Below are 19463 nucleotides of genomic sequence, written 5' to 3'. Positions count from 1 at the left end.
TTGATCACAAACAAAAGATCTCATGAGCATCTTTTGTTGTTGTTGTTGTTGTTGTTATTGTGGAGAGACAGAAACAAGGCCATGGCCTAAAGAAGGGTACTCTGCAGCAGTGCAGGGTCTGCTAAAAATCGGTTTAACCTCACACTCAAGCATTAAAATGTATTTTTATTGATCATGTGGTTGTAATTTCCAAGCTCCTGCTTCATGCGTCACTGCGCTGTGTGCTCAAAGTGATCAATTTGAAGCTGGAAGTGCTGTGCTGTAAACACAACGGAGATGACCTCTGTAGTAACACTGCTGCCAGTGAATGAATGAATGAATGAATGAGTCAATGATCAGTGCTGATGAAGACACATGGCGCCACCTGGTGTTGATGTTAAAAACAGACTGAACCCTGAAGATGGAAATATGTCCCAAGAATGTGTTAATGACCTTTCCCGCGAATGACTCATCCGGTAACACACGAAAAAAAGATAATTCGGTTTATGCACTGCAGCTTTTTGGCTTCCCACAAGAATCTGTCTGCAGTTTTTTTCATTCTCTTTCCAGCTGTTAATGTATTCTGGACCTGTACCCTCCACTTCGATGTGGGCCAATCAGTCTCCACCGCAGCTACTTCAGGCCTAAAAATAGCTTTTCTACTGCTGACGTGGAAGATGAGTCATGCAGAGCAGTCTCACTCCTCTCCCCTTTCTCCCCCACACCCCACTGTCCCCCCTCAGCTTAGTGACCCGAGTTGACGCCGAGTTTGTGTTTACATTTTTAAAGAATCCATCAAAGAAAGGAAAGACATAAATGCAATTCAAATGATATCACTTGAGCGTTGCACCTCCCCACTCCAGTGACACAACTCCCCTAGCTCCCTCTGCCCTGCCACACTGATCCTGTGATGTAATGCACACTGCAGCTGAAAAAAGCTCAAAGCGGTCTTGAATATTGCACGGTGATTTTTCAAAAATACACGGGTACTCGGGAACAAAATACAGAACAGTAATGTTTTGTAGTCTAAATTATGCTAAAAGCATCACAGTTTGAATCTTTTTAAAAAGCACCAGTTTCCTGATTAAAATATACTTTTATTTTGAAATAGTTACAATTCTGAACAGTGCTGAAATGACAGTGATTTTTCTGTACATTGCTGTCACAACATAAACCAGAAACAGATATAGTGATGGGCACGAAACATCATATCTATCACATTTATTACACATTTAAGACAAGATAATGTTTTTTACACAACATAACTTATGCTGAAAGAAGAGACACACGTGAACATATATGTTAATGTTCACATTTGTGTCAAACACGGTGATACTAAGGTTTTTACAAATGATAACTGTGTGCACTATCTAGCATGTTTGTGTCTGATCTGTTCAATCGAGTGTTCCGATATGTACTGCATCCTTCAAAATCGCTGAAATTCAGCATGATCACAATGAATCACATGAGAATCACTTTTTGGTTTTCGGTCATTGAGCCTTATATCAAAAGGTAGCATGTGCTGAACATTCCGAAACACGCAGCTCACTAAGACCAAGCTTTTCCAGTGAAACAGGTGCTGCGGGTAAAGTCTGTCCTTTCAGAGGTGGCTGTTCACACTGGTGCAATGCTGCACAGTGGAAATAGCTGTCGGAGAGATAGAATGTGAATTATGTCTGTCTGAATTTGATCTGGATTTGCTCCTCTTCTGTTCAGGTTCTAAGAGATCTTTGAGAACAGCTGCTGAGATAAGAGCCTTTTGAGCTGAGCCACTTCCTGAGACAAACAGCTCATCTGCGACCTCAGGCTGATGTCCTCGGGTGTACTAGTGTCCCTGGAGTTCTGCAGAGACGAGGAATTATAATATCCAGAAGACAGACCCTGATACTGCTGCCCGAGTCCACCACCGGCCTCCTCCCTGGACCAAGGAGCCTGAGTCTCTGCCCGACTCTCCCACCCTGCCTGCTTGTGGACCCTCACCGGGATGTTTGGCCCCACGGTGGCTATACGATGTTCACTGTGTCTGTTGTCAGAGGGAGGAGACATCTCCCCTCCGTCACTGCCACCACTGGGGCCTTTGAAGCGGAGCTTGTGCGGGAGGCTCCTCAAACCATCAGGGGAGTCTTGTTTGTGTACATACTGACCCCCGTTGACATCCAGGGGACAGATGTGTGAGTCGTAGCCCTGTGGCTCCTCCACCAGCTCCCTTGGTGAGGGCCCACCGCGGTCACTCAAAGTGTCGTCAAAAAACACAGGGCTTCCCATATTTGAGCTACTTGAGGTGGAAACGCCTGAATCCTCAGATACACTGTGGCTTAACAATGGCCCGGCTACCCTCGGTCCATAGATGGGAGCTTGCTGCGGAAGGTGGGGCTGGATTTGGTGGGTGCTGGCACTCTGCTGTGTTTTGAGGTAGGAGGGTCCATCATTGTGAGGCTGGTAGAAATGTGTTGTACTGGGTGGTGGGTGTGCACATAGGGGTACAGAGAGTGGCAGGATGTTCACATCAGACGAATCCTTGACAAGACCGAAGCGAAACTTGAGGGCCAACAGCTCCGCCCTCAGCCGAGCGTTTTCCTCCAGCAGACCCAGGACCCTCCTCTCCAGCACCATGTCATTGGCTCTCCGCCTCTCTCTGGACCGCTTGGCTGCCTCGTTGTTCTTCCTTCTCTTGTCCCAGTAGCCTTCATCTTTCTTATCGTTCGGGGTGAACTCCCGTTTGCGTCGTGTGCTGTTGTCTTCATCACAGCTGCTGCCGGCCATGGCCTCCGCGTTGGCAGGGTTCTCTTTGGGCTGGGGTACAAAGGTGCGACCGAGGAGGGTTCGCGCCAGCTGGCTTGTGGAGGTCAGGATAGAAACAGCTTCATCGGTGAAGGACATGGCCCCACCCGGAGGTCTGTACTCAAGACCCTCCACACCTCGCAGTGAGGGCACTGACGGGTCCTGGATGACGGCTCCCTCAGTCTGACCCGTCATGTTCGATCACTTCAGGAGGATAAGGCTCTGCCAGGAACTCACTGTGATGGCACCACCTAGTGGTGAACATACACAAGCACATGTAATGAGGTGGGGATTTGTTTACAATGTTGACAAACATTTTATCATCATATTTTGCATCTGTATTTACTTCAAAAGAACCACCAGACTACATTCATATATTTTATTTGTCTAATACCAAAACTGCAATTACACCAGTGAAATTTATCACATGAATACCAAATGTACAAAGTTACATTTCATAGAGGAATTTAAACATTTATGAGAGAAAAAAAATATCTGAAATATTTTATTACTCCTCTATATTTAAAATTTCGTTTTTCTGAATTTGATTAAGAGTCGAATTGTTTGCAAGCCAGAGACCAAAACCAGGCATTTACAGTTTTCACTGACAATCTTTTTGTCTTGTTTGTTGTTGACATAAAAGTAGGATGACGACTGTGGAACATCACACACAAGCCTGCTCCAAAACTGTTGAACCAGGTTTACTCACACGATGAAAAGCAATGAAACTGGTGATAAATCTCGTGGGGGGAACACTTGAAACTATTGAGGAAATTGTTACTCACGAATCAAACCGCTGCTGGGCTCTTTTTATGAACAGCTCTGCCTGTCAGAGAGAGGGGACATGTGGGTCCTCTGGATGTTTCTGCTCCTCAAAAGCTCCGCATCTCTCTGGCGTCTCATCCCCACGCTCGTCGGTTCAGCCCGGGTCGGATGGTCACCCCGGCTGACCCCTCCCTCCCTCCCTCCCTCCTGCGGGAAGCCGGCTGAGTGGAAGCGGCAGAGGAACAGGGACATGTTTTTCAATGTGTTTTTTAATCTGTAATACAGTTGGCAGCTGAATGAAGTACGTAATTGTTTTTCCCGAAAGCCAAGATGGAAAATAAACTGAGCAAAACATCGTGACCAAATTTTTCACATTCAATAAACATGCGGACCTTAGAATGTGTCACAGTATAAACAAACCATTGGTGTCGCGACAACTCCGAGACCATGGAGCCTCGCAAAAGTTCCCGGAAGTGAGCAGCAGCGCATTAAAGTAGCAGCCGAGTGGAGTCAATGGTAAGACGTTTAAATAACTAGATTGTATATTATCGCCGCATCTGAATCAAATCAATAGCAAAATGCGTATTGACTAACTACATCGAGTAACCAAACAGGCATGTCGGTCTGCTTTATTGTAAACCGACACATTTATGGACTACTAATTACCGAGAATCGCAGTTCTGTCGCTCTGAATAATGGATCCTACTTTGCGCGCCAAGAACTTCCGGGAACTAACTGAAGTCTACCGGAGTCACGTGACGTGCAAGCGCTTTGGACTTCCGTTGTCGCTACTCTCTCTCAACGGCTTTGGTGTTAAGGTTCAGTGTTTAGCTAGTTCCTACGGCGACCGAGAAGGGTCAACACGAACGCAAAAGCCCAGCTCTCCGGTTTTAATTACACTACCAGTGTGGCCGCGAATCTGTCTATTTGAGAGTTGACTGGAGTTCGACGATTACATACAATTAGTAATAAAAACCAAACGAGGGAAGCTATGCTAGCAGCCTGGTGAAGCACTACCTGGAGGCCCTGTGGCGCTGTGGAATAGTGTTCAAAATAACAATGTATGGTAGACTTACTAGCATGCAGCATGCTAACAATCTCTACTCAGCATAAAGTACAGCAGGGGCTGATGGGAAAGTTTTGGAGGTATTTAGTCAAAATCTAAAGTAGAGCACAGAGTGACATTTTCACGCGTCACGATCACTATGTCTACAAAAATCCCGGGCCAATGTTCTCAATATTGAACAGGTGAAAACTTTGACCTGCTGGTGGTCATCATCGAATTGAGTAGGATTCGTCCTCTGGTGATCATGAACGTATAAACAAAATGTCAAGGCAATTCATCCAACAACAAAAAAACTGTTTCTAGACAGTTCTACACCAAAGCAGTAGACAAAAAAAAGTCTGGCATGCATCACCAGGAGAAGCACATGCTTTTATTTATACAGTCATACATGGAAATGTTATGTCAGTTTTTACTCTGGCTCAACTCACAGTGGCCTGACAAGTTACATGTCACGTGTTGAACCATCACCAAACGGTGGAAGAAATCCTCTACAGCTCCATCGTGATACAGTTTTTCTTGGCCTATAATACTATAACATGCACACACACAGGTCTGAAACAGGTCAAAGTGATCAAAGTAAATTACACAACATGTTTGAATCCGTTTAACAGTTTGAACTGGGTCATGAGTCCTCGCGTCTAATTCAATTCGAGAGTTTAAACATTTTAATTTGTAACATAGACACATCCTATGAGCTCTTACTTAGAGGATGTTGAGTGTTTGTTTTACTGCTGTTCCATTTGAAGCAGAGAAAATATATTTCTTGTGTTTTTAATAAAAAAAGAGAGGCTCATCGCTGGTCTATTTGAAATCTGCGGCAAAGGTTTTGGTTTTGTCCTTCATTTTTCTTTCATGTCATTGTGTTAGATGAGATCATACAGTTTTAAAAAGCCTGTGTGCACAGCCGCAGCGGTGGCTTGAGCTGTCCTCATTTGCTCTCTTTGCAGGTAGGTGCTTATAACAAGCAGTTCAACGCAACACAGATACTCTGAACCGTTTTGGGTTTTTTGCACGTGCTCCCTGTTGTTGTGTAAGAATGTCCACTGCCACTCACTCAGTCTATCTCCCCTTTTGCAGATCAAAAGCTTGTCACCTGTGAGTGAATATATAAAGTATATAACCGTGTATTGTAAAGGCAGCTGTCCAGAGAGAGGGAGCCACTCAAATGTCGGCAGATAGTGCAGAATGGAAAAGAGAAGATGTTATGTAATACACAAAGAGAGAGCGAGAGAGAGAGAGAGCGTTTGAGGACTACGCAGCGCTGGAAGTTCAGCTGGGGTGAGTCTGCTCAGAAAAAAAGGAACATTGTTCCGTGAGCGATCTGCTGGACAGTGACACTTCCTCCGTCCACGCACATGGAAATGCTTCACACTGGACCTCTCTGTCTCTGTGTCCATTTCACCAGTCTCCCCCACACAAGACAACATTTTAACTTCTCATTATTTAATGTATTTCTGCACTGTATGTCCTCTCTGGTCATTTCAATAACAATAACATCAATTGACCTGTGACCTTAAGAGATCCATCGGATGTATGCCTGTGGTGAATCAATTATTTCCAAAATGCTGACAGCTTACAGGATTCTTTAGGATTTCAATTGAAGATATTAATTACACTCCATTACAATGGATACAAGATCTGATACGCCTTGTGTACTGCTAATGAGCAGTAAACACTATATACAGTTAAGGGTGATGGTATTTGGACATAAACCAGAGTGTTGAAATTAAAATTAAACACTGACGTGACAATGGACCTTTACGTCTAGAGAATCAAAGTCACTACAATCCATCCTAGATGGGGGACATGAATGATCATATTTAATGTCTGTGACATCCACAGCAGTCGAGAAAATTCACTCATGAGCTATGTGAGCTAGCTGGTGCCAGATGAAAACTCTGGACACACTGACACTGCGCACACACCACGTAACAAAGAAAGAGGGCCCAGATCGTTTCGCCAGTTTTCTCTTCAAATGGATTTGTCTCAAGAGTTTTTCGACATCGAAGGGGAAACTTTTTGATAGCGTGGCAGTCTTCCTATTTTTTTTTCTCTCATTTTCATGGATACTTTTTCCAAGAATTGTGAGACAAAAGGACAAATGTAAAACTGGATAGGATCCATTTCTATGCTTCAATATGCACTGGTAAAAAAAGAAAACAGTCTTGTATCAGTCTCACCACAGTGTTAAAACTGTGTCTCTCCTGACTCTGTGAAAATGAAGGAGACATTTGCCACGATCGGGTTAAATCATAATCTCTGTGGTGCATTGTGTGTGTGTGTGTTTGTGTGCATGAACACTTTGTATCATGACTCAGCTTTGAACATTAGCTCTTGCCCTCTGAGACACTGTCGTGTCCCAATGTGTTGTGCTGAAGGTTGATCGACAGCACTTGACATCCCTTATGTACCAGTGATTATTTAACTGAGATATAGTGCAAAATATGAAAGCAGTGTGTGTTTGTGTGTGTGTGTTTTCAGAGATTTAAAAAAAAAAAAAAAGAACATTTATAAGAAGGATAAGTCCCTTGAGATGAACCATCTCGTTTTCACGGGGGTCCTTAGTCTGTTTGAGAGTCGAGACTTGGTTTAAGGGTAACAGTTAGAATTAGGGTTTAGGCTGAAGTTTTTGTATATGTTAGGGTAGGCATGTTGTGATGGTTGTCAAGGGAGACGCCACCAAATTTGCATGTGAAGTCAGTTTACCATTCAGAGGGAGTATGGTAGACTATTCACTATTCAGCCTGTGAAATCTGTTGTGTAATCTCTTCAGTGGAGGAGTTTTATCTAGTCAAGAGAAGACAACTCTGCAAAATGTACAAATTGGGTTTGAGATTTGGATTTAGATTGGACTTTAAATTCTTAACAGTAAGTCTTTTAAAAAGAGATGGAAAGACGCCGGCAGGGAGGATGTTTTTTGGTTCAGGATACCGCAACTTCACCAGTTTTATTTTTGATTTTTTTTTGAAGTGTCCTCACACGTAAGATTAAATCACGGAAGTAACCATTTTTTCAGGTCAAGATTAGGGTGATGTATTTTGAATATATATTGTCAGAGAATCTCCTCAAAACTACAAAAATGTGTTCATGTGTTCACGTGACGCTTCATCAGAGCCACGGATAACGAAGGCAGAGAGTAATTGAATGTCTCTGGCCGGAGTGGACAGTGGCCTTGTTTGACTTTATGTGTGTGTGTACGCTCGAGTTCAAATCAGGAGAACCATCCCACCCTCCCCCTCCCCTCCCTGTCTCCCTCACACTCGCTCCCTCCTTTTTCCGTTCCTCGATCCACTTGGACTCCCAATCCCTGCCAACTGTCTCTGTGCTGCAGCGGCTTTCACAGCCCTAATCCTCATCCGGTTTTCGGACATCAGGCCAAGAGTTCCCATTATGTGAGGTTGCGTAAATGCAAAACAAACGGTTCAGTCAACAATGCTGAACATGCATACAGATATCTATATTAATATACTTTGAACGAGTTGAGCCGAGAGAGAGAGAGAGAGAGAGAGAGAGAGAGAGAAAGAGAGAGAGAGAGAGAGAGAGAGAGAGAGAGAGCGTATTGTGCTTGGCCAGTTCTGCATCAAGAAATCCTTATCTCTCCTACCATGTGGAGGGTTGCCAGTTTGGCTCTGGCCGTGAATATGTAACCGCCGCAAAAAAAGAAGAAGATAGATGTCTCGGTTTGTCCTAATGTAGAAAGGGTTTAATAATGCAGAGAAAATCCATTCATTTAAAGCTCACTGGAGAGAGACAGGGCTCCTGAAATATGAGCCGCTACAATATTCTCTACACCGACTGTTGTCTGAGAGTCTGTTTCTCTTTGACTGCACAAGTGCATAAGTCTGTCCGGTGAACGGAGGTGACTCTTTTTGCAAAAAAAGCTTATTTACAGCAACACCGTTGTTCTGCTGAGGTCGTGTGAATACAGTGCGATGTTGCACAAGTGTTTGCATAGAACGGACTAAAATGTTTCGGTAGCTGAAATGTCTCTCTCTTAAAACCCATGGTAGATGCAGTTGTTGTTCAGACATCATGCCCTGGATGTCACATAGTTTAATATGCCATTATAGAATGTCAAGACCTTCAGAATGTCTTGTCTTATATACCCTCGGATCAACTGCTAACTTGTGACAGGGTTGATTCAATAAGTCATACTTACAGGCGTTAATCATGCCGTCATCAGTGCCCCGGCCTTTTCTCTGTACTTTATAATGTAATATCAGCTGACTCTAACCGGAGGTACATTTACCACTTAAATCCAACTGCAATGTTTTATTCCCCACACATAAATACGATTACATTTTTGAAGAGTTATTATTTTTTCCACTCAACGTGCAAGGGTTAAAATTGTGCTGTGTTTACCACTTTGGACCACACAGAACTCAAAGAGAAGTAAACATGTTATTAAATAATTGAACAGCTCAGCACACTGAAAAATCAATTGGAAAATTCTTTTAAAAATGTCTCCGATTACATTTTCACTTCTCCACAGCGTTCTCGGAATTATAAATGCATTACATAGAAGGACTGTCATTTTATTATTGATGCTGCCGGCGGGAATAGACGTGACCACTGTTTCATCTCGGTTAACTCTCTGCTTCTGTCAAACAAGTGTCCTGAGATGCCCTCTCCACGGGGAGAACACAGATTAATCTGTATTTCTGCACGGGGGAAAACAAGGAGGGGAGAGCGAATCTAATTACACATCTGTCCTCAGTCAACCTCCCCGCAGATGCTCAGCATTCGAGCACTCGTCATCATGTTTTCATGATGATGAAATATGGATCTACGTGCAGCAGGAAGTAGGTAGTATTCTCTGAGTCAAATCAAATGAAGTGGTTTGATTAGCCTTTTCCAAGATTTATTTTGCTTTATGAAATGGGGATTTACGTTGTTGTCAATGGCTAAAAAATGTTAACCTTTGACCTATTATACTGCCGATACCATCTGGTGAGACCACAATATGTTTTCTTTCCGAGGAAAATATTCAAAGTATTGCTCACGCGGCAGGGTTTGTTTAGCAGACTGCTTACGCTCAAGTCATGCCGTGGACACACAATGCCTGCATAATATCCTCTTGAGAGGTATGACATGATGTAACCAGGAGGAGGAGGAACTAGAAAGTGGAAGAGGAGAGAGGGGATTTGTTTAGTTCAGTCTGGTTGTTTGTTCTTTTCACGGGCCACTGCAGGTCAGAGCTCTGCCTCTGTCCTTGTGTCACCTCCCAAATCCCCAAACCACGTACCCTCGAACGCTGCGCGGAAAATGAACTAATTCTGCAGATGGGGGCCTCGTGACTATGTCTGTTGTGGATTCATCCACACGATGTGGACTATCTTGCTATGCGACCACAGTCTCTGGACTACCTCACATGTGTACATTAAGCTGTGCTGAGCAAGGCATGTGTGTGTGTGCGCGCGCGCAGTTACTGGGTCACTTCTCCGCTCACCTGTCACCATGCTCATCCTGGATAAGCAGGTTTAAGAATCCAATCATAGCCATGATAGTGAACCAAAAGGGAAACTAGGAGTGAAGGTCAAATGGAGATTAATCACTATGTCTCTTAACCAGTCCTCCGGACCTTATTTTGGACCAAGTGAGTATACAGCAAATAAAACCTATTAAACTATCATACCTGCTACAACTCAAATATATGACTGTAAACACCATGAGAGCTATTTAAACACACAAGAGCCCATGCACTACATTTATATTATATGTATACACATTTACGCGTGTGTTAGTGTGTGTGTGTGCGGCTCCATAATGTGATGACGGCCGTCATCATCTGACATAATCAGGATGAATCAGTAAGTGCCAAGTTACATAAGCAGATTTTCATTCTAATCCCATCCTCGCCCAGTTTAGAAACACTGCAGATGCAGTTGCCAACAGCCCGCAGGCATCAGTGCTGGCATAATAACAGGAAGGCCGCCACCTAAAGGCCAAAGGCCGACATTACCATTGCTATTTGAACGTTTCATTAATTTTTAGATATTTGTTTATTTCAACTTCAGCCACTTGAATAAAAGAGGTCACGCTGTGAGGCAGCTTTACAGCATCGGAGGCCTTTATTTGAAATATCACGATGATAACAATAATTAAAAGGACTCTTTTGAGAATAAAAAAACAATGTACAATAATAATATAATATCGCCTGTTAATTTAAAAGATTATGTTAATAAATATGTTGCTAACTTTTAGATGATAACGGACAGCTGAGAAAGAAGCTGATTATTTACAGATTTGAAAGTCTGCTAGGTGAGAAAGACGAAAGCACACAATTTGTTTTTTTAAGGATAAAATTCCCCAAACAGAATAACTACAAGGCTAGATGACTAAAATACACAACCCTGCATTGACTGTACACTCAAAGAGTCATGAGTTCCTACTGGATACACTATAATAACCTGTTACACTTGTCTTTTTTTGTTAGTGTTTTAGTCTGCTGTCTGTGTGTGTACAGTGTTTGTTTGAGTGGCCCTCATCGCTTAAAGTTTACATTATGAGTGTGTGTGTGTGTGTGTTTGTGTGTGTGTGTGTGTTTTCTTGTGCTGGTCTTTAGAGGACCAGATGAGTGAGGACTCAAGTCTTGGTGTTTGCGGTACAATTAGATTTCGGTGGCATTTCAGGGTGAGAGGGGACATGTGGCGTGTTCTGTGACGGTCGACGTTTAAGGACAGGGAGGTCATTACACCAGTGAAGGTCCCCAATGTCCTATAGTCGTGTTTCTAATGACGTCAGAGTAACAAATCTGACTTCACGCAACCGGCAAGTGTACTGATTTGAGACATTTCTTGCTATGGGAGAGTACAACAATGAAAATAAATTGCATAAAGTCTTCAGCTCCCTCTGGTGGCTACATCATCTCCTACCAGCACAGAAACACCTGGTTACCAGACTGAACTGGTGGCAGTCAAGGAGCACTGTGGGTAATGTAGCTCTCTTAGGTATGTCATAATGTCAATGTCATGTCGTTCTTATTCTTTAAAAAAAACCTGTTACATCTCTTCTTCTCTTTCTTTTCTTTTTCTTTTCTTTCCTTCTCTCTCTTTTCTTCTCTTCATCTGCTAAATTGAATACTCTTTTAAAGGTCATGCAGTCATTGTCAAATTACGTTTGTGGCCGTGGATATCAATTGTCACGTAAGTTGAGGGCTGTCAAATTACATTAATCACATTTGTCTTTGTGCTTGTAAAACACAAACACAATGTCAAACTTCCCGCAGCAAGGAGTTGAAGATTTTTCAGTGTTGTCAGTTTTCTCTGTGTGTGTGTGTGTGTGTGTGTGTGTGTGTGTGTGTGTGTGTGTGTGTGTGTGTGTGTGTGTGTGTGTGTGTGTGTGTGTGTGTGTGTGTGCGCGCGCGCGTGTGCGTGTGCGCATCAAGTGTGTCTCTTCATGTGCAGAGCCAGGTGGTCGGAGCGGGAGAAGGCCCTCTGACACAGCAGACACTCGTAGGGTTTCTGGCCCGTGTGCTTGCGGTAGTGACGTGTCAGCTCATCCGAGCGGGCAAACTTCCAGCTGCATCCCTCCCAGGAACACTGGTAAGGCTTTTCCCCTTTTGGATAAACATCAGAGAATAATGGTGATTATCAAAACAAATACATGACAATCTCCTTGTGGTGTATTTTTGGTCTTACCTGTGTGGGTGCGGAGGTGAGCCTTGAGGTGCGAGCTCTTGGTGTAGCTCTTGCTGCAGCCCGGGTATTCACAGCTGTGGATGGCGGGCCGCTTTTTGCCCGTGGTCTTTCGGCCGCGCTTGCCCTCCGTCCCCGTGGGGGGCAGCTGCGATCTGACCAGCAGGGGCTGCTGGTGAAGAGGCAGGTGGCTGGTCGCCTGGCTGTGGGCGTAGTCACAGAAAGGGTTGGGGTTGTGACCGAAGTTGGGCATGTAGTTGTAGTGTCGAGGGTCAGGGGTCACAGCTTGGGTTGGGATGAACCTGCTGTTAGGGAAGGCCACCATGGAGGGGTGCTGCTGCGGATAATAGGGGTTAAAGTCCCATGATGCGACCTTATTGTGGCTTCCTCTGCTGCCTTGCGGGAAGCCGAACTGATCTACGCCAGGTTGACTGGGAACTGGACTCCGACCTGTTTGCTCGTCGGTGTAACCACGGTGATAGAGCTCTGGCTGGACCGTTGTGGCGTGAGCGGGGGGCAGCAGCTCCACCACGAGGCCGCCGCCGTTCACCTGCAGACACTCCTGACCAGGCGGGTCCTTGCACGCGCCCGTCACTTGGTACGCTGCGTACGGGGCAAGCTGTGGGAGTTGCTGATCGTTGTTTTCCAGGGGGGGGTTGAAGTCAGGCGAAGGGTTGCACCAGTCAGACAGCAGGAACTCAATGTCCCAAGATGCTCGGCTGTCGTCATCCAGGAGCCCCTCTGCCATATTCTGAGAGAGCTGCAGCTGCTCAGAGCTGCTCGGCGACAGCTTGTCACTGAGAGAGTCCAGAGGGAGAGAGCCACCCTCAGACTTCCGCACCTAGACGTTTTCAGAGAAAATATCGGGTCTCATTTTTACAAATCTATCTTCAGACATTGCTCACATGCCCACATGTACGTCGCAAGTGTTATTAGCTGCTGAAATGGTTCCTGCTGCCCAAGCCAGATTGCAAGGGGATCCTTCCTCCAAAGTATTTCTAGTGGCGCATTTCTACTTTTGTACCACTTTGTCCTGATCTACAATAGCTCCACAAAGGGAACATTGTCTGTACAAACACAGAGAAGATATCTGGTACTAAAAAGACTGTAACTGCAGAACACACTGTCTTGGTTTGTCAAAAGTCATTTTTATACATTTTTGCACATAACAATGGATTTATTTTTTTTTGCAGCAAGTATGGACAACTTACAACAAGTGCATTTAAACTCCACAGGACGGCAAATTGGAAGTTCCTTCCTCCCAAACAACAACTAAAAACATGTTCCACAGTACAAAAGCAAGAACCAACCACATTAGTATTAGACCTCAAACTCTGCATCAAATCAGTTTGAAAAACCAAGTCTCTTTTAGAGCACATGCAGGAAAACACACAAGACGCGAGCTTTCATCTAGTCAGGTGTAGAAGTTCACGACTGCCACTTATGTCAACTTAACAGTTCAAGACAATTGTGAAGTAAATATCAACTGTGATGAAGTGTAAATTATGTGTGAAATGTACAATTAACCGTCACCGCAACAATCATTATAAAAGTCAAAGATCAACATTTACCATCCGTATGATCAGATATTTATCTGCATTTGTTACTATTCAATTCAGCTCAAACGTCCCTCAGCTGCTGTGTAGGATCCAAACGACTGATGGTCGACATGATACTCACTTTCATATTGTCGCCCGAGTGAGCGAGGCTGGAGAAGAAGCTGAAGGGCGGGAGCACGGCCTGTGTAACTGCCATCAAGCACCTTGAATTGACAACCGATTTGCAGACAGCAGTAAAGTTGATCTCTTTTTTTGTTTTTTCTCTTCCTTTTTTGTTTTACTACTATTTCTTTTCACATGACCGCCTTACCCTCAGCTAACAGAAAGTCAAACGGCGGCTCGCCGGGCCCCATCATCCCAGTTACAGTCCTCTCAGAAACGGCCTCCCCTCTTCTCCATTCATGCCCTGATATCTCTCCCTCCTGTCGCTTGTCTATCTCTGTCAGCTGTGAGTCTCACTTCAAATCTCTCTTTTTCATGTTGCTTTTGACCGTTAAAGGAGGTGGAGCGTAAAAGCGCCACTTTCTCAGCTGGTTACTCTCATTTATGCCCTAATGATTGTTCGTTTACAATCACCAAGAAGACTCTTCCATCGCACCTCCACCTCTCCGTCCTCCTGTCCTGCGGCATTCAGAGCAAGAAGTCAACTCTGGGGAAAAAAAAAGAAAAGAGGACGAGCGCCAATGTGTGATTTCACACCAACAAATGTTAAAAATATAAAAACTAATAACTAAAGAATCATGTTATATTAAAGCCAAAATCAGTGCCGAGCTTCCTGATTGAATATATTTCTGTAATATCACAATGTACCGTAATATCTTTTAAGTAAACAGGCTTCAACGTTTGCTGAAGCATGGAGTGACTGTGCTGGGAAGCGCCTGTCTATTGTTGTATGGTCATAAACCAAATATACATTTTATTGAAATCAATCCTTTCAAATGTCTCCTGCTAGACATTCATGTGTACATACAACCAAACATGCCGTTCTGGTTTGTCCCTGGCAAATGTGAAAGGAAAAGGACAGAGGAAACTTTGTCTCGTAGGTTGTATGGCCTCCATAAATATCCAAACATAAAAAGTATCACGTACAAATATGGGCAAAATAAGGGGGAGAAATGAACCTCTACTTGTAAAAATTTGAGCATTAAGAACGTCATCATAAACTGTGTGATAGTGTGTATTGTGGTGTGACAACAATTGCTTCAGGGTGTCGGATCAGGAAACTAAGTTTGTGCTCAGGCGAGAATGTAGACAGAGTCCAGGTTTTAGAGTTTAGACCGTTTATCAAGATGCAGTTCCGCGTGACAAATGCAAAGACCATCACAGTTTCTGTATGTACGTGTCTGTTATATTTCAAAAAGGGGATTCTGGGAGGATTCACTACCGGTTAAGTGCGATGAGATCACAGATCACAGGAGTGTGTGTGTGTGTGTGTGTGTGTGTGTGTGTGTGTGTGTGTGTGTGTGTTTGTGTGTGTGTGTGTGTGTGTGTGTGTGCTTTTGATCCTTTGATCATTACATCAACGGGGATCGTGTGATAGGATTCCAATTAATGATCGTCAAGAATTGGGAATGAACATTCAAACTGTGCAACATATGACAATCACTCACCATCAAGCATTTGGTCTATAAGAAGGGCAAAAAAACCAACACTAGCAAGTAAGTTAACAAATGACTGAGAAATATTCCAGAAAAAGAAAGGTGAGCTACACCTGAAAAGAGCAAAATAGTAGCAACTTCGTCTTCCGCTGAATGCAGCCAGCTGCAGTCCTCACCAGTTTTTCATTCACAAGTAGAGGTTATAGGCCACTATCAGATGACTGGCTACACTATCTAACAAAGCACGCTTTGGCACAGAGTGCATAGTGGGCCGGAGCATGTGCAGTGAAGTGTGTGGACATTTTATACTGGCGTGATCTGTCGAGCGTGGACAGAAACATGTTTAGATAGATGTAAAGATGTTCATCAATTGACCCAGGATGAGCTTTTATCACAGGGCTGCTTCTAGACGTTCAGGGCGAGGACCTGAAACACATACGGATACTAGTTGATAAAAGTAGACAGGTAAGTATCTGATACAATAATGCTTTTGACTCTGTAAAGTCAAAACGCTGATTCCTTCCTCGTCTTCCCGCTGAGGAGCTGTGGCCCTTACTTCTGAGAAGGCCTGTGTGCGAAAGGTGATTATCTTCCGGCTACTGTTTATCTGTCGACGCGGGGCAGAGGCAGGCTGCTGTCTTCCCAGAGATAATGGACCTCTGACTGCTGCGGACCCCCGATGACGAGCCCACCACTGATAAAGACTCTCGTTCCCTGAGAGTGACGAGCACACAACGCGTCCACTACGCAGGCTGAGCGATCGTAGTGGACACCGGCACACACAAGAGCCTCTGTGTGGGCCCAAACACGGGTTTCACTTCCATAGGCTTGTGTTTGTAATTTAGGAATTGTTAGTGGTCAAATAAAAATACCTTGAAATATTCATAATATATCATTTATGATGTAATGATGATACATAGTTATGATTTATGATAATAACTGAATAGGGACTTTTATGCTGTGCACACAGAGCCTCACAATACCCAGTTTAACTTCTCTGTATATTAAGTGACAATTTGCAACTCTTATTTATGTGATCACCTAAAGTTCATACAGTAATGGTTTAACAAAGTACTCTTTCTTATAAGAATTTTTAGTGATATAATATGGATTTATTTTTTATTTTTATGAAAAAAATAAAGTAGACATGGGAAAAGTAGACAGCAAGGGGAATCATTACAGTATTTCAAATATTTCAGTTTTTAGTTAATCTAATATTTATAAACCAAAACATTCTTTTAATTAATTAAATTCAATTAAATTCAAGTTTATTGTCATATGCACATTAAGGACACATGCTTCCCTGTACAAGGAAATTCTTCTTTTTCTGTCCACAGAATGCCAGACAATGTAAAATCTACAATATATACTACAAATATACAAAATAAAACAATTCTATGTAATCTAAAATATATACTACAAATATAAATTGCTGTTCTGGTACGCTCTCATTGTGTGTATGACAAACTCTTTTCTTTTTTTCATTGTCAGTAGCCATATAGTCTGTATAGGAAGTAGAGGTGAATCCCACTTTGTCTCCACCTCGTGGCCATATGTCGTCACTGCGTCTCTTGTCGAATGTAAAAAATAGTATTATATTTTATCACAGCTTAGCATCAGTTTTTAGAAAACGCCATCGATAAACAGGTATATTTATAAATAAATAAATAAATATATAGATATGAAGTTAAGAACAAACTATCTTTTAATCATTGTAGTCCCTTCACCGGGAATTAGTTGTTGGTTTCTATAGCAACAGCATGGGCGTTTGTGTGTTGACGAAGGGAGTGTGGTGAGAAAAGGAGAGAGCTCCTACAGGTTCTTTCTATTTTCTTTAATATGTGTTTTCTAATGTCACATGTTTCATTAATGTAGAATCCATTTCTGACGGGTGATTGTGGGTAATGTATTTTATATTTTATTTTGTATTCATTAAAGGTTGCAGATGGAGGCCTCCTCACGAGGCAAAGCGGGCAGCGGCCTGTGGAACAGCCCCCGGGCCGCCGCGTACAGCAAGGAGACCCAGGACATGCTGAGATGTGAGATGATGCACTTGTTGATAGTCTGTTGTGGATGGACTGTGTGTGTGTGTGTGTGTGTGTGTGTGTGTGTCAGTTACATAGAAGTGTTTACCAGTTGGGTGTCGTCTCTTTGTGTTCATGCTCTTTCCCCTCCGCTCAGTAATGATGCAGGAGTCAAGGCTCAACAACTTCCAGAGAAAACAGATCAATGAATGTCTGAAGAGTGAGTACATGTTTTAATATATATTATCATGAGTGCAAAAATCAAGTATAGATAGATTTCAATGTGATCAACAACTGCATCTATCTATATTGCAACACCCAGCATATGAGATAGTGTTACATTATCATATCATAGTTCAAAGGAATTATAATCATCATCATCCATCATAATAATAACAATAATAATAATAGGGGATCTCTAATGACTCTCTACATTTAACTCAATTTGCCACACATTTGCAATGCACTCGTTAAAAATAGACAAACGCTCAATGAGCGTTGAATTGACCTTCCTCCTGCACTGCTCCCTCACCATGTTAATACATTTATTTGTCTTAGCTACATTTTGAATTGCCACAATAAAGAAAAACCCAACCTTTCCTCCACAGATGGAGCGTCACTTCCGCTGACCCCTGACCCCACATCGTTACCTTCTCCCGCTCCGCCCCAAAGCAGTAAATCTGTCCGCAGACGCCTGCCAGGCAAGCCTCAGAGACGCAGCGCCGACGCCTGTCGTTCTGGGGACAGCTACACCAGAGAGAAGTTCTGTCCTGCTCCTACAAGTATGATCTAGGGGCCGACGTGTGTGTTTTGACAGGCCTGACGGGTATTTGTCAATACTGTATATATGTATTTTGTCACTTTTATTTTCTCGATCCCAGGAGACTTGGAGAAAGAGAAGAGGCGGCTTCAGAACCTAATGGCGACAGGACAAGAAGAGCCGCCAGCTGCATCATCCCATAGTGTTCCTGCATGTTGGAGTCCACAAGAGACGGAGGAGAGGGACCAGTTTCAGGAAGGTGAGACTGACGACACAAGAGGCAGATGATGTTCTGCTGTAGAAGAGCAGCCGCTGCAACAGAAAGCAAATGTGCACGATACAACCTGGACACACAAACACACCACATTTGAGTTGGGATGTTTTGCGTCGGAGGGAAAGACGATCGTGTGGAGTGTCTTGTTTCTTTTCAACGATGTAGTAAAGACCACTGAGTGCTCATGGGTGGGAACGTCACCATGCTGCCGTGATCCCATCGCAAGATGGTCTCTGGTTTTAGCCTAAATTAAAGTTTGGTGAGTAAAACTAGCTGCTGCGCCTCAAATCAGTTTAATGTCAGACTGTGTTTGTGTCTTGTAATGTGCAGTTCTGGACGAGATAGAGGACAGAAGACAATTTCTGGCAGACATGGCCTCTCTGGGTCAGGAGAGGCAGTACATCCATATCATCAACTCTGAAATATCCCAGGTGAATATGAAATTGTTTTTAAACTTCAGCTAAAATTGGTCTGTATCATGCAGTACTGTAGTTTGAATAAGAAAGCTAAACTTCAGATCTAATCTTGATAGCAATATACAGTTAGGTGCTGCAAGGCAGTTCAACGGGACTGTGAATAGATCCTTAAAATGGCAGAAGATTCACATCCAGTACATACTGAAATATGATTGCATGTAAACGTGTGTTGTGTCATGACTCCAATCCAGAAAATCAGAGAGCTGGAGATACTGGAGAAGGCTCGCGATGGCGGCCAGGGGGAAGGAGGAGAATACAAAGCGGTCGACAGAAAACATACACCCGATGGAGACAACAAAAGAGAAGACTGACATCTGACTCAACAGTTATCAGGCTACAATATTACAATACCAGTCAACACAAACTTCTTCCAACTAATTCAGATTATGAATGGGTTGGCGCGCAATATCAGTCCTGCAGTAAACCACTGTGAGGTCACAGCTGACCCGTTGCAGTGTGTTCACACTGTATCAGCAGCTGAGACGTGGCTCAGCCGAAACCTGAAGGATTAAATTCAGAAAATAAAAAACCAAACGTCATGTAC

The 19463-nt window shown here is 43.4% G+C and overlaps 3 protein-coding genes across 6 annotated transcripts; 1 reads left to right on the top strand and 2 right to left on the bottom strand.

Annotated features, from left to right (window-relative positions):
* Positions 1-929: 929 nt before the first annotated feature.
* On the bottom strand, positions 930-3725 carry LOC118312377 (NFIL3 like protein). Its single transcript, XM_035636912.2, has 2 exons — positions 3546-3725; positions 930-3011 (listed from the first exon to the last, which is right to left on the bottom strand). The coding sequence occupies exon 2, from the start codon at positions 2953-2955 to the stop codon at positions 1699-1701; it is 1257 nt and encodes a 418-aa protein (XP_035492805.2). The 5' UTR covers positions 2956-3011; positions 3546-3725; the 3' UTR covers positions 930-1698.
* A 6913-nt stretch (positions 3726-10638) lies between these two features.
* Positions 10639-15222, bottom strand: klf1 (Kruppel-like factor 1 (erythroid)). Its single transcript, XM_035636913.2, has 5 exons — positions 15172-15222; positions 14098-14436; positions 13909-13990; positions 12232-13069; positions 10639-12149 (listed from the first exon to the last, which is right to left on the bottom strand). Exons 3-5 carry the CDS (start codon positions 13981-13983, stop codon positions 11974-11976), a joined length of 1089 nt encoding a protein of 362 aa, XP_035492806.2. The 5' UTR covers positions 13984-13990; positions 14098-14436; positions 15172-15222; the 3' UTR covers positions 10639-11973.
* c8h22orf23 (chromosome 8 C22orf23 homolog) lies at positions 12029-19458 on the top strand. Of its 4 annotated transcripts, none has more exons than XM_035636918.2 (7): positions 12029-12135; positions 17324-17424; positions 17567-17629; positions 18018-18191; positions 18291-18428; positions 18774-18874; positions 19111-19458. In XM_035636918.2, the coding sequence occupies exons 2-7, from the start codon at positions 17331-17333 to the stop codon at positions 19228-19230; spliced, it is 690 nt and encodes a 229-aa protein (XP_035492811.2). In that variant the 5' UTR covers positions 12029-12135; positions 17324-17330; the 3' UTR covers positions 19231-19458. The 4 variants fall into 4 exon arrangements, with proteins under 4 accessions (XP_035492811.2, XP_035492809.2, XP_035492810.2 ...); XM_035636916.2 differs by lacking the exon at positions 12029-12135 and adding an exon at positions 15310-15445; XM_035636917.2 differs by lacking the exon at positions 12029-12135 and adding an exon at positions 15535-15850.
* The last annotated feature ends 5 nt before the right edge of the window (positions 19459-19463 follow it).

Source organism: Scophthalmus maximus, chromosome 8, assembly GCF_022379125.1.
Source record: "Scophthalmus maximus strain ysfricsl-2021 chromosome 8, ASM2237912v1, whole genome shotgun sequence".
Lineage (NCBI taxonomy): Eukaryota > Metazoa > Chordata > Actinopteri > Pleuronectiformes > Scophthalmidae > Scophthalmus > Scophthalmus maximus.
Note: the sequence above shows the minus strand (reverse complement) of the source record. Positions and strands in the feature narration are given on the sequence as shown.

What these genes read in the sequence shown, in the direction of transcription:
- klf1 (XM_035636913.2), bottom strand. Translation starts at nt 13,983, where the DNA reads ATGGCAGTTACACAGGCCGTGCTCCCGCCCTTCAGCTTCTTCTCCAGC. An exon ending in ACTCGGGCGACAATATGAAA is followed by an intron (nt 13,070 to 13,908) that starts GTGAGTATCATG and finishes GAAAACGTCTAG; the next exon opens with GTGCGGAAGTCTGAGGGTGG. An exon ending in TCACCTCCGCACCCACACAG is followed by an intron (nt 12,150 to 12,231) that starts GTAAGACCAAAA and finishes TTTATCCAAAAG; the next exon opens with GGGAAAAGCCTTACCAGTGT.
- LOC118312377 (XM_035636912.2), bottom strand. Translation starts at nt 2,955, where the DNA reads ATGACGGGTCAGACTGAGGGAGCCGTCATCCAGGACCCGTCAGTGCCC.
- c8h22orf23 (XM_035636918.2), top strand. Translation starts at nt 17,331, where the DNA reads ATGGAGGCCTCCTCACGAGGCAAAGCGGGCAGCGGCCTGTGGAACAGC. An exon ending in GACCCAGGACATGCTGAGAT is followed by an intron (nt 17,425 to 17,566) that starts GTGAGATGATGC and finishes CCCTCCGCTCAG; the next exon opens with TAATGATGCAGGAGTCAAGG. An exon ending in TCAACTCTGAAATATCCCAG is followed by an intron (nt 18,875 to 19,110) that starts GTGAATATGAAA and finishes ACTCCAATCCAG; the next exon opens with AAAATCAGAGAGCTGGAGAT.